The sequence below is a fragment of the Numenius arquata genome, chromosome 16 (genome assembly GCF_964106895.1).
Source record: "Numenius arquata chromosome 16, bNumArq3.hap1.1, whole genome shotgun sequence".
Taxonomy (NCBI): Eukaryota; Metazoa; Chordata; class Aves; order Charadriiformes; family Scolopacidae; genus Numenius; species Numenius arquata.
The window spans coordinates 12,444,247-12,457,799 of record NC_133591.1 but is presented as its reverse complement, the minus strand read 5'-3'; the positions used below and the strand labels follow the sequence as shown (position 1 = coordinate 12,457,799).

The 13,553-nt window shown below is 37.9% G+C and overlaps 1 protein-coding gene across 1 annotated transcript in view; it reads left to right on the top strand.

Annotated features, from left to right (window-relative positions):
* The window catches only part of CCDC60 (coiled-coil domain containing 60), a 55,710-nt gene that overhangs the window by 24,045 nt on the left and 18,112 nt on the right, over nt 1-13,553 (top strand). The window contains 2 exon segments of the mRNA XM_074159800.1: nt 2,331-2,422; nt 13,175-13,354. Of these exon segments, the coding sequence (XP_074015901.1) occupies nt 2,331-2,422; nt 13,175-13,354 (272 nt within the window).

Genomic DNA, 13,553 nt, shown 5'->3' with positions numbered 1-13,553 from the left:
ATATATTCAAAATAACTTTTTATTTCAAAAATTCATATTTTTATTAAAGTACGTAGCTAAATATTGCACATTTTTAGATCTCAAAAACCTGCAGCTGAAAGGGCTGTTCTTTTGGGTGTTATGTAGAGCTGTACTAATTAACAGTTGTTGAAAACCCAGGTATAGGCTAGATCTTCAGCCTTTGCCTTGTGTGACCTTAAACCTACAATTTTAAATATTGAATGGCCTGGGGATAATTTTACTTAAATGCCACTTTTTGGTGAGCACAGAACAGCTTCTGTGGTGAGTCTGTTCTAATTCATCTAAGACCACCCAAGTGTATGTTCCATTTGATGTGTACTTAGGCCTGTTGTACTGCAGCACAGAGTTACAGTATAGTCTGTGGCTATCTACCCCAAAGCAATTCAAATATAAATAAATGTTGGAATTAAAACACATTTTAATTTCCCTGTATGCATTTAACAATTTGCCTGAATTTTATTTGACAATCCAAAAAAAAGATTTAATTTTTTGCCATATGTTTTCTTTGATAGATGGATCAGACTTGAAATAAGCTCTTTTCTCTTTAAAACAAAACTGAATGTCAGGCAGCTGATTTGATCATAATTTTTTTTTTTTTTTTTTTTAGAAAAGAGAAGAATAAAATGTAAACAATAGAGAAAGAATGGTACATTTGCAGTTATATAAAAACTGACAACGCTAACATTTTTTTAATTCTTTTTTGAAAGTAGTTCTTTAAGGAAGAAAGCACAAGTGTTAGCCTGACTTCGGCATCCAGTAATATCTCACCTTTCACAACGCTATTTAATTTCCTTTTTTATCTAACTCAAAACAGCCAGTGAGGTATTTCAGATTTGTTGGAAGCTAACAAAGTTGAAAAGTGGGATGTGGCTGTGGAAGCCCTGCTAAAAGGGGCAGCTGTGCCAGCTGTTTTACCGGCAGAAGCACTCTGGCTTGAATGTCAGAAACATTCCACCAACACATTCATTTACCAGTTTTCTCTTTTCAGTTCTTATTTACAATTATAACTTTTATCTGTACGCCTCATTAATAAGAAGACTTTTCTTTTGTTTGCACTTTGAGAGCCTTCTGGAAAGTTAAAAACATAGGAAGAAAGGGTGAAGAATGCAGCTCAGTCTTCTCATAGAAGCTGTTGTCCATACAGAGCACCAGTTGGTTCAGTGATCAAAAACAATACACTCAGATATGCATAAAGATTTGAAGTGAGAGTTGCATCCTCTCTGGAGTAGGCGAGCATTTTCTCTACAGATCCAACCAAGATCTGCGATATCCTGTTGCATACTTTCCCAGGTGCATAATAAAGGATCTTCTTTATTTCCTTTACCAGGAATTTATTTTTTCTGGGCACCCTAGGACGCTTATGAAATGCATGGAACTGCCTCAAGGAACACCTTCGGCTGTACCTCAGTCCCTGTACACCAGCACTATACCTCCCAATGGATAGCAATTTAGCTATGCACTTTTTGCACATTGAGCACTGCCTCAGTTGCATATTTTATTACCTGACACATGCAAAAGCACTGCATACGCACAGCATGCAATCATAATTCTTTGAAATTGATGCAGATGTTCTCTGGAAACCCCAAGGGTACTTCTAAGCCAGGGCTAGTTCAACAACAAATAGAAGCTTTCATCCCCCATGTATTTTAGTTCTATAGCAGCTCAGAAGAAAAAATATTGCAGGCATTTTGAACACTGTACTAAGTAGGTGATTTTAATTCCCTTACGTAAAATTGCTGACCTGGTTTGTACACTCTTAAAAAATAAAGGAGAGAAAGAAAATGACAAAACCATTATGTTCTGTGCTCCAGAATCAACTATATCTGTGGAGCTTTTCTTATTGTTTAGTTTTTTTAAAAATGTCAATCTCCTTGTTTTGAGTCTGATTGAAGATTTTTCTGGGTTGTGACTTCTAAAAGGTTTCTCTCCCGTGCGTGCTTTTGTAGTTTGTTAATGCATAAGCGCTCACAGCAGTCATTCCTTAAGTGTAGGCCATTGAACAATCTTCTCTTCCTGTCTTGCAGTTTAATGAAGCTCATGGGTGCTTAACTGCCTGTAAAGACCTCTGTCAAACTTGAAGTCAGCCAATGAGTTAAAAGCTGTTGGAACACACGTATACATGGGCATGCACAGCAGTATCATATACGGCTTGTTTACATGCTAGTCAGATGACACAATGCTGTCCCAGATGACCGTCTCAGAAAATATTTGATGATTAAAACTGAACCCTGAGATTGCACATACCTTCTCTATGCTAAGCTCTTCTTAATTAATACTGTAATATTTCTTTTCAATTTGATCATTTTCAGTCTGATCCACCAGAACCACTGAAGGAGCTCTCCCCAATTAGAGAAACAGCAAAGGAGCTGAGGACTCTTAGTCAAGCTCTAGCTCACTCAAGGTAAGGAAATCCAGAGCACAGAGAAATGGGCCAGTCAAGGCTAAAGGAGTCTCTAGTTCTGCAGTAGCAGCAGTTGGACTATAGGTGAAATAATAAATTAATAATAAATGGTACTAACAGCTTAGAAAAGATGGTTTATAAATCTTCCTTTATAGGCTTTATGTATGCTCAAAATGTTGTCAATGCTGTATAAGGAATGATTGTTTGATAGCTGTCTATATCAATACTATATTGTATTAGTGTTCTTTATACAGACACTTGTTAATTCTTTGCATTCTTTTGCATGACACAGTGCTGTGCCTAGATTTGGTAATAAAGTAGTCAAAAATGAGCGATGTTAGGACATATAATGTCCACTATGTGAAGGAAAATCATAATGAAAATATCTACCGTTATTGTAGAAGTACCTGCATGGACTGATCTGGAATTTACCAACTTAAGTCTTGGGAAGGTACTGACACGGAAGGAATAGATTCTTGTGCCTCTTTTCTGACGGGTAGTGAGCTGTTATAACAGGACATGGATTTGGGATCCTATGTACCTTATAGCCAGCCAAGTCTGGACAGCAACCATTATTTTATGGGGTTGACCACAGAAAGTAGCTGGGTGTGCGTGCCGTTGCTACAGAGTATCTTCTATTGCCACTAGACACAATAAACTTCTCTCCCAGCAGGGTGTTTCTTACAGTCTCGTTTTAAAAAATAAAACCAAAGCAAAAACCAGGGAGGCCTATTGGGAATAGGCTTTAGCAAAGAGTACTTGCCCATTTAGGCACTTGTATTCTTAAATGTACTTAAGCTGTGTTGTCACCCATGTTTCACCATTGTCACTACAGGTGGTGCTTAAGTTGACAAGATTGAGGCTTCAATATGCTTTTCTGTTGCAATCGCACATTCTGATTGCACTCCAAACTTGCCTACAGAGACCATTCACTCTATTTGCTCAGTATTAACTTAAACAGTTGCTAAACTGCATAATAAGCCTTGCAGTTGGTGACTCTAGGGTTTTCTAAATTTTCCAGGAACCTTCTAGCTTTCTTGATGTGACTGTTAAGCTAAGAAATGAGATTCATTTGCAACTGAAACAGCATGCAGTAGTACAAAAAGATGATTTACATCTGGCAAGGTTTAGTTACAGCCTGCTGCAAATAAAATTGACAAATTACCACTGCCAGCCCCAGCAGGGTAGGGATTACACAAGTGTTTACAGGTTCCTAGACTTTAAGTCTTTGAAGAGCATTCACTTGATAAAAGTAGTTTAATTAAAGCAAGCAGCAGTAAGACAGACATCTGTATAAAAACTTAATAATTAGGTTAAATCTAAATAAGTAGGTAGTCAAGAGAACACATGATATTGTATTAGCATAATATATTGAAGATAAGTTAGGCTCTTGCATTGTCTGGCTGAGATTATAACTGCATAAAATGAAGGAAGTTAGAGAAAAGTAGCTTCTTTGCATATAATACTGTAGAGGAATCAGAACTTGACATTTCACAATAATGTAGTGGTTTTAAATATTCCCAAATTTTTACATGAGTGCAATTTGTAAATTTTATACTAGTTACTCATGATAACACTAAATTTCACATTCTTCCCTTTTCTCTTTCTCTGCCCCAAATTATTTTTCTTATTCACTTTGTTAATTCACTTTTAGTGAATTTTCACTTGATAAACTTGGCCAAAAATAGTAATAAACCATAAAGAAAATAATAAATGCTGTGTACTTTGAAGGTTGGATAAGCCATTTTAGTGAAGCCCATTATTCTGGGTGAGTGCAGTTGTTTCTTATAACAGATGAAGTGTTTCGCCTGCTTTTAACTGAAGACACTTTTGTTTCCTGCATCGTGTTATGATAAATGCAGATTTGCCTTCCACTGAATTTTTAATGGCAATGCAATCTGCAAAATTGTTAAATGTAGATATTTTTTTTTAATGATGTGAGTAGATTTGATCCTAGTGTGTTTTGATGTCATATCTTTTCTCTGAGTGATTAAAAACCCCTTCGTCCCTTCTCACCTGCAGAAGCCAATACAGCTAAAGGGACAAACGAGATTATATTCCTTCATATACATCATCAGCAGAATTCTCTGTTATGTCCTGATCACCTGTTGTAGCGGCAGCACACCCACAGAGGATAGTAAGAAAGTACCTTCGTGGTGAAGTATCGCCAACTCTGCCATCTCCTTCTAGTCCCATAACTTTAATTCACAGTTGCATTCAGAACTAGCTTCATGTGATTTCAAATGCCTGGGTGGAAAGGGAATATTTAATCTTGTGCTACTGCACAAATAAATGTATATTTTCTTCTTACTTTTACTGAACAGTAAATGGTACGTTCACACACGTTTGTTTTTTGAAGATCAGAAGTTTAGCATGGTCAAGGCCTAGTCATAGCTGCTTAGTGCGCTCAGGAGAAATGTGCCTTTTTCCTCTTGTGTAGGCAATGGTCACTTTAATACTAGTTTCTGGAAAGCATGGTTGTCTGAATAAATGCTCAAATAAAGTTTGCCTGTCGTATCAATCATATCAAATGTAATACCACGCAATCCTCATATTGTAATCCCAGTAGTGATCCTGTAACACACCAAAGATAACTTACTCTGTTTACTGTGGCCCTTAAATCATGAATCCTACATACATTATTTAAGAAGTGAAGTATGATATGAGCTATAATGGCCATGGAGAAACTTGCTTGCAAAAAGTCAGGGAAACAGTTTTTTGAAATACGAACTCACTTTCTCTAATGCTTTCTGAAATGTAGAGGAGCCAAATGACCCAGTACGTAGAAAAATATTCAATAGACTTTAATATCTGGAAATCAAAGCTATAAATTAACTGGGTTTTAGTTTTTATTGTGTTGTGTAAGCCTGGAAATTCCTTGAGTGTCATTGTATGATCTTTGAACAATGAAAAATGTGCTAGCCATTCAGCTTTAGTGTTTGCACAATGTTACTTTGACTAAACCTACATGTAGGAAAAAGAACAGTAAGAACAGCAAAGAAATCAAACCCACAGACTTTTTAACCAAATACGGAAATATGACGTTGCAGGAAAAGATAATTGCAAGTGGGTATGACTACATTGCTGGTTTGGACCAAAGGACATGTCAGCAATAGACATGTCAGCAATACTTCTTTCAGAATATAGAAAAAGAGCTATTTTAGGAAAAAGCACAGTTGAAAATGGAAAAAAAAAAAAAAAGGAAGAAAACTGGAGTTTTCTTCTCTAGGGCAGCAACTTTTAATTTCAATTATAGCAGTCAGGACAGCATGCTAATCTGTACTACAGGGAGTCAGTGAATACAAATGACCTTTATGGATTTGGTTTTTGCTGCTTTTCCTCCTCCTGATTGAAAAGGAACACCCAGCAGTTGTCTTACTTGGACGTTAATTGATACATATTCAGAGGAAGTAGTGTCTGTGATCTTGCAGCTTGTTTGTATGAAAGAGTATAATGGAACAAACTGTGAGGAAGTTTGTTAACGATCACTGTGACATAGCACAGTAGTATGAATTTTAAAATTATCTCAAAAATGTTTGAAGAGTCATTACCGGAACAGACTTAGCTGCGTTCATAAAGCTTTAATGTTCTATCTTACACATTAAAAACATAATTAAACTGAAGATAAACCTTATAATTATGACCTCATACCTCTTCTCAGTAATATTCTCATATACTTTGAGTCCTCATGTTGATATAAAAGAGGATGATGACAGAATGCAGAGGTTGCTCCAACTACTCATTTTTCAAAACTATTAGTCACTACTCCCAAGTAGAAAGTCATACCGGCTCTTCCCTATGGATGAGTTGTACCTAGTAACTTTAGGAAGACACTTGTCAGCTCTCAGATATCATTTTACCTAAATGTAAAATTAAACACAGCATTAAAATGTAGGAAGGAATTTGCTTTTCTTTGTGCAGCCTAAAATGAAAAACCATTTGGGAAATCTGCAGATAATGATCATTCCTCTTCCTTTGTGGATCAGTACATCTTACTTCCAGTGGAGATGGCCCATGTAGACACAAAGAAGCTCTGACTGACTTGATTAAGTACTTCCCAATGTCAGATTCAGTGGGTGGAATACAGTATGGCAGAAAAGAGAACACCTTTGTCCTTGAGCATTCAAATATCTTTAGCTTTGAGCTAAGAATTATGTTTTTATTTCTATTGCTATTCTTACTAAAACTAAATGACATTCAGCTCTGAGGGAGATCCGTTCTTATGCTTTGTTCCAGTGACACCTGTAAATGGAATCCAGAAATAATGTTAAATAACCCACACTTGCATGAGGATGTATTGTATGAGAACCAAGAAAGTAGAAGTCTTTGTAACTAATAACTTGTAGAAAGATGTAGGAACAGTTACACAGGAAAAGAGATTACCAAAGCATTGGAAGCTTGTAGTTTTAATCCCTAATAAAAGCAGGTTGCCATAAAGCCCTTCTGTAGACTAATTCAGCTCTCCAAGACCATGCGAGTGTACTGCAAATACTCTTGTTTTTAAACATTGCCACAAGAAATAACACTTAAAAATAAGCATATTGCTTCAGATGAGACTAGCTAAAAATACTTTTTGTGTGTAAAAAGGAGGTAGGAAACGTGATAGAAACTGGAAACTGTGCAGTGACAGTTACAGGTGTCCATGTAAAAATGACAATTTGTGGTCATCTTCAGCCAATGATGTCTAGGAAGTGACGGCTTTGAGCTGCAAGCTCAAAGGGGAAGTGTCTGTGCCGTTCCCTGAGCCAGCCAAGCCTTTCCTTGCAAAAAGGGTGTGCAAAACCTCTGCATTACATCTCCCATTGAAGAAAGTGGTTCCTGTGCATCGGTTTCATTGTGCTGTGCTACTTAAATAAAACTAAATGTCAAACTGCTGGCAGTTTAACAGTATTTAACTGGCTGCTTTTTGTGTTTTAAATTAGAAACTGAATGGCTCTTAAAACAGTTCAAGTTTCCTGAAGGCAGATTTCTAAAAGTCACTCTGCATGCAGAAAGCCCTGCCTCTACTAAGGCATTCTTTATGCCTGCAACAACAGTTAGACTGTTACCCAAAAAGCAGTTTCTACTTCTTTTCCTGCTACTAGTGGCTGTGGAGCTGACTTTAATATAAAACCATTTAAATTTTGTGATTGAAATGGCAACTACTACTGAAAGATTTTTTTAATGGTGAGAAATGTTATTTTTGGAGTTCTGGTTATGACCTTATCTGTCCTTACCTGTGAATCTGTACCAATCCTATTCTAATATATGAAGACAAGAAAGATGTTAGTGTTTAGAGATTATGGTAAATTGGCATTCCTTAATGCATACGGGTTACTGGCAGATACAGTAGAGTCTGTAAGAGCAGGCAGGAGAGGCAACGTAGAGTTAAGAAGCAGAAAGTGAAGGTGAAATGTTTATCTGCCAATTTTAGTTTCCAATGTATTTAATACTTCATAATGTCAGTTGCTTGGAAACCAGTATTTTGTGCCCTTTTGCTGCTTGGCAGAAATCACTCTAATTGGCATGTTTCTGGCACTGTCACTGCTGGCAGTTTGCAGCATTTTTTTTTCCAGAAGCAAAAATTTTCTTTTACATGAATGATGGCTCACATTAATTAGACAGCAGTCATGGGCAAAGGCAACCATTTAAGTGTATGGATGTATGAATCATTATCTCTGTCATCAATCATTGGAAAGACTGCTGTTCCCATCAACATTTCTGCCTTTCCAGGCTGTTCCTTTGAGTCTCAATCTCCTTTCCTTTTGTGAAAAAATATGTTTGTTTACATTTGAAATTCCGTAAGTGGAAATAGTTCACTGCTTATTAGATTTTACTATCTATCTAAACACGACAATCTAATCCTATATATTCTGATACAAAATGACACGTCACTGAATGTTTGAACAAAGCTAACACTTAAAATGGGTTTTCCATTATTTAGTAGTAAAATGTCCTTGCTCTGTAAATGCCTTTATGTGGTAAGGCAAGACGCTAGATCATGAGGGTTGGTTTCTACTTTCACATGAAAATCCTGAACCAGCAGTATTTCCTGGTAGAAGATCAGGGACCTCCATGAAGTTCCACTTAATAAGCAGTGAGTTTTTATCGGTAATATGAACATAAAGTTACTATCATGCATTCTCACAGCAAGAAAATGGAAAGCCCAGATGATTTTGTCTTTTGAAGTTTTAGTAGTAGTTCCCCCACAGCTTTTTGGAAAAGAATTTAAAGCAAAACCTTGAATCACGCAGATGCCCATTTTCAGTACAAAGCTGTCTTCTCTCTGCTGCTCTGGAAGTACTTTCCCCACTCACCTTTGTTTGCGCAGTTCTCCAAAGACACCAAGAGCTGGAAACCTAAATGTGTCTAACCTACAAAGAAAACTTTTATATCAAGACCAACAGAAATGGGAGTTACAGCATGGCACAAGTGGAGGGAGGGGTGTGTGTGTGCATGTTCTTGTGTTCTGAGACTTCTTAAAAGAGAAATTGCTGCCCTCCATTCTTTCTAGGTTGAGAAAAACACATTTCCAACTGAAAATAGCCAGGTTTTAGGTAGGTTGGTTTTTGTACCGCCAGGTAGCCAAATACGTTTGTGTTTCTCAATGTTAGAGGACCTCTTCTCATTTTCAAAGGAGAGATTCTCCCTCATTTCACAATGGAAGCATCATCTTCTATATTATAATGTTTTTGTAGCTAATTGAAAACCACTCTGAGATATCTTTAAATATGCAGTAATACATTAATACATTCACCTGGTGACATCTTTTATGTGTGGGACGGTGTTTTGACTGTTGAAGATCCTTGTTTCTTGCTGCACAACCTTCTGTGAACTTACCACAAATTCATTCATGTCTTTTTTTAGGTTTACTTGTTTCATGACTTATCTCACAGTCAGATTTTCATGTAATAATATGCATCTTTCCCATTATGCAGATCCTGTTTTTGTTTTTTAAACCGAGACATTTGAGTACAGAATATTGTACTGATCTGCAGGAGAATAAAATGGGAGTCCACGTTTGAAATAATGTGGGTATTCCAGATTGTTTGTATGTCTTTAACTATACAAGGCAGATGTTGATGTGGTGCTACTTTAGTTCCTTGCCAGAATGGTTAATGGTTCAGTATGGTAAATGATCACTTATGTCTGAGTTTCTGTGGGTTAGTAACTGCATATAATAGATTTTAATGTCATTATCATCTGGTCTTCACTGAATTTAGGATGACTAGATGTATGAATATTTAACCATTTGGTCCTCACTGTGTAATTAATTACTTAGCCATTGAATAGGACTAGTAACCAGTGTGTTCCTGATTCTCTGTTGCCTCATGTGGATACGTTTGCATCTCTGACTTGGCTGTAAACGCTACCAAAACAGAATTCATAATTAATATATGTTAGTATTTACATACTGTGAATAGTTGCAGGCTTTTTCTGTCCACATGCTGTTTTCAGGATATGACCTGAACGCACTTCTCAATAGTAGGACTTCCTAGCTCAGGCTCACCACTGTGTAAACTTCACTCCAGGGATTTTGGTAATTTCAGAAGTTGGGTAGTGTATGCACCCTGGAATATTTTGCTGAGTGTATTTTAAGTGAGCAATGCACTAATTCTCATTACAATGAGACTGCCTTACATCACTTAGGAAAGGTGTGAAGCAGTCTGAATGTAAATAAATTTGGGATATACTGGCATACATATACATTACAATACTGAATGTGAAGCACTAAAGAACTGAGTGAAATGATCAGCAGCTCCAGTATTTACTGGTAAGAGTATGGAACAGATTCTCAGCTGATACTCACCTGGCAGGATGAATATCCCTCAGTAGGGTCTGGCCTTGTGCCCAAAGAGGAGCTTTTACTGGTCTAGTAGGGAGCTGTTGCAGACACAGATTGAAATGCTTTTATGAAAATATAGGAAATGACACTTAGAAAGCCTGTGCTCTCAGTGGCTTCCAGAGCAATGCCGCGTTAGTTTCATTTATATTTACAGTTGGCTGTAAGACTCTGGAAAAGGCAAAAGCCTTTCTGTGTAGCATCTGGAGCAGGAGATGGTTCTGTCATTAGCTTTATTGATATAAAGGCTGTATCCATTAAGATACGAAAATTGAATATGCTATTTTATGAAACAGTGGGTAACAATTTCTATGACCAGAGAAATATCGATGTAGTTAAACTGTTTCATAGATACATAGTTATTTTACTTGCAGCTCGCGATATTTTTTCACTGTGATCATAAAATAATGTTTGGCCTTAGCGAGAGAGAATCAAGCTGGTATAAATAGACTGCAACTTCTTTGCACCTCAGGGAATGGGACAGAGGGAGATTAACAGGAAGAGCTGATGAGACTGAAGCACCCACTGCATTGAACACAGTTGCTTAGTAGAGGGACAGCCACCTGGGTGGCTGCCTTCTGCCCATCTTTTCAGCAGTTCTGTTCCTGCTGGAGTTACACCAACTTAGTTGTGCAAGGATTTGGCATCACATGTTCAGGAGCACATGTTATTCAGTAAACCATCTCCCACTGAATTTGTTTGCATACGTGGTAAATTGTCACAGAATTGTCAGAGTTGGAAGGGACCTCTAGAGATCATCTAGTCCAACTCTCCTGCTAAAGCAGGGTTGCCCAGAGCACATTACTCGGGACTGCATCCAGGCGGGTCTTGAAAATCTCCAGAGAAGGGGACTCCACAACCTCCCCGGGCAGCCTGTTCCAGGGCTCTGGCACCCTCACCGTAAAGAAGTTTTTTCTCATATTTGAGTGGAACTTCCTGTGTTCCAGCTTGTGCCCGTTGCCCCTCGTCCTGTCACTGGCAACCACTGAAAAGAGTCTGGCTCCCTCCTCCTTCAACCCACCCTTTAGATACTTGTAAGCATTAATAAGGTCTTCTCCAGGCTAAAGAGTCCCAGCTCTCTCAGCATTTCCTCATAAGGGAGACACTCCAATCCCTTAATCATCTTTGTTGCCCTACGCTGGACTCTCTCCAGTAGTTCCCTGTCTCTCTTGAACTGGGGAGCCCAGAACTGGACGCAGTATTCCAGTTGTGGCCTCACCAGTGCAGAGTAGAGGGGGAGCATGACTTCCCTCAACCTACTGGTCACACTCTTCCCTATGCAGCCCAGGATTCCATTGGCCCTCTTGGTGACAAAGGCACACTGCTGGCTCATAGATAATTTACTGTCTACCAGGACCCCCAGATCCTTCTCCTCAGAACTGCATCCTTAGGATGATTCCTTTGAGTTTAGTGAGAATGACCCAGTGTACTTAAACATGGTATATTTAAACAGGATGTAAAAATAAAAAACAGGTAAATATCTAGCTTGTCTTTACCCTGATGGAAAGGTTACTGGCATTATTGTTATAGCTTCCTAATATTTTTCTAGCACCTAAATTATAATTAAGACAAATTTATTATTTCCTTTTATTTTTGAGTCATTTCTTACTCAAAGGCACCAAGAATCCCAAATCTTAGCAGTAAAAGTTCAATTCATCAATACTTTAATGGCCTTGTATTAAAATTAACTGATGACCTTGAGTTCCTAAAGAGTCATTTAGTAAGTATGTGGTTACACCAAGCGCTGAAAAGATGCTTGCAACTAATTTTCTATATGTGTAGTACGCTACTGGGTCACTCCCTTGTGCGTGTCATTGACCGTTATCTGTACTGATATACTCTGGTAGAGAAAACTTGAAGTATTCCATGGTATATCATGACTGCTGAGGAAACTCTTTTAATTTTCATGCTGATAAAGATATTAACTTAGAAAAATAAGACAAATCCTTTTGTCTGAAAGGCAGTTGAAAATCTGTGTTGTGACTACAGGTGACTGAAGCTCAATTGCTTTAATAAATGTATTCCAAATTTCATCTCGATTACATTTGCATTTTAATGAATGATTCTCACCTACTTGTCAAATAGGCAGCCCAGGTAAATTTATTAAGTTATTGTATAAACAGAGTATTGTGATGCCAGAATTTAAATAGAGAAATATTTGATGTCCTATTCCAGCAATATACTGTAAATCTACAGTGTAGAAAAGGACGTTGGTCACCTCTGTATTTCAAGTTTGGATTTATTTTACTGTCTTCCTGACAGGAGTCCCTGAACCTTTAGGGTCATTAATGAAATCCCAGAAATAGTTCTATGGAATTATGAGAGGAATTTGGGGCAGGGGGGAGCGTTTTGTTGTGTGTTGGTTTGGTTTTTTTGGTTTTTTTAAACCTCTATTGTCATCATAGAGGGAGTGCATTATAGTTTCTTCTTTATGTTCTTCTCTTGCATTAATATCCTGCCTGTTATCTTCAACTCACTCACAGGCTTCACCGGCAGCTTCCCAGTTACTAATAATACAGCCTTCTGACAGCAAGTGGAATTTAGCAGCTAACAGGTAGCTTCAGGGCAGTGCCTGTCAGGCTGTCACAACTGAGTTAATACAGTGAGGGGCCTTGTGGTCAATTGGCTGCTATAAATTAGAGTTAGGCAGGAATTTTTTAAACCAAGCAGTGGACAAAGTGATGCTGAGTTCAAGACATCCAATAGTTAACCTGGGCAGTGCTGAATGACGTAAGGGAAAGATCTCCCAGTTCATATTGGGGAACTCTTGTCCTTTGTTATTATATTGCAGAGGGAAATACAGATGTTGAATTCTTGAATATAGAAGAATGTGAAATCTCTATTAAAAATTAAATTGGTGGGTACGAGAGGAATTAATCAATTTGATAGTGTCTTTAGTGCACTGACCAAGTTGTGGTGATTTTTGGCAGGTATCATATGAATTCTGTGAAGCAAGGTGGAGAATACTTTCATATACTTCACCAAGAAGCACTGGAGAGGAAGAACACACTGAAAGCAGCCCAGCAGGTTCAGCACACGAGATGGAGAACTGAGTTCCGGCCACCCAAATTCTCCTCTGATGCAGAGGATTCAGAGGAAGAAATAAACACGTGAGTCAACTCAGAGGGTTTTTGGTAGTCTGAGGGCAGTGTTTTTAAGAAGTGACAATTTCCAGTTTCTGAGGCAGAATATTACTACTTGTGTGAGTTGGAAAAAGAAAATGCCTAAAATCTGAGCAGGTGTAAGCTTAGCAAGCATGCGGAAAAAAAATGCTTGAGGTGCTGTTTAACAGGGGGGAAGTTTAATCAG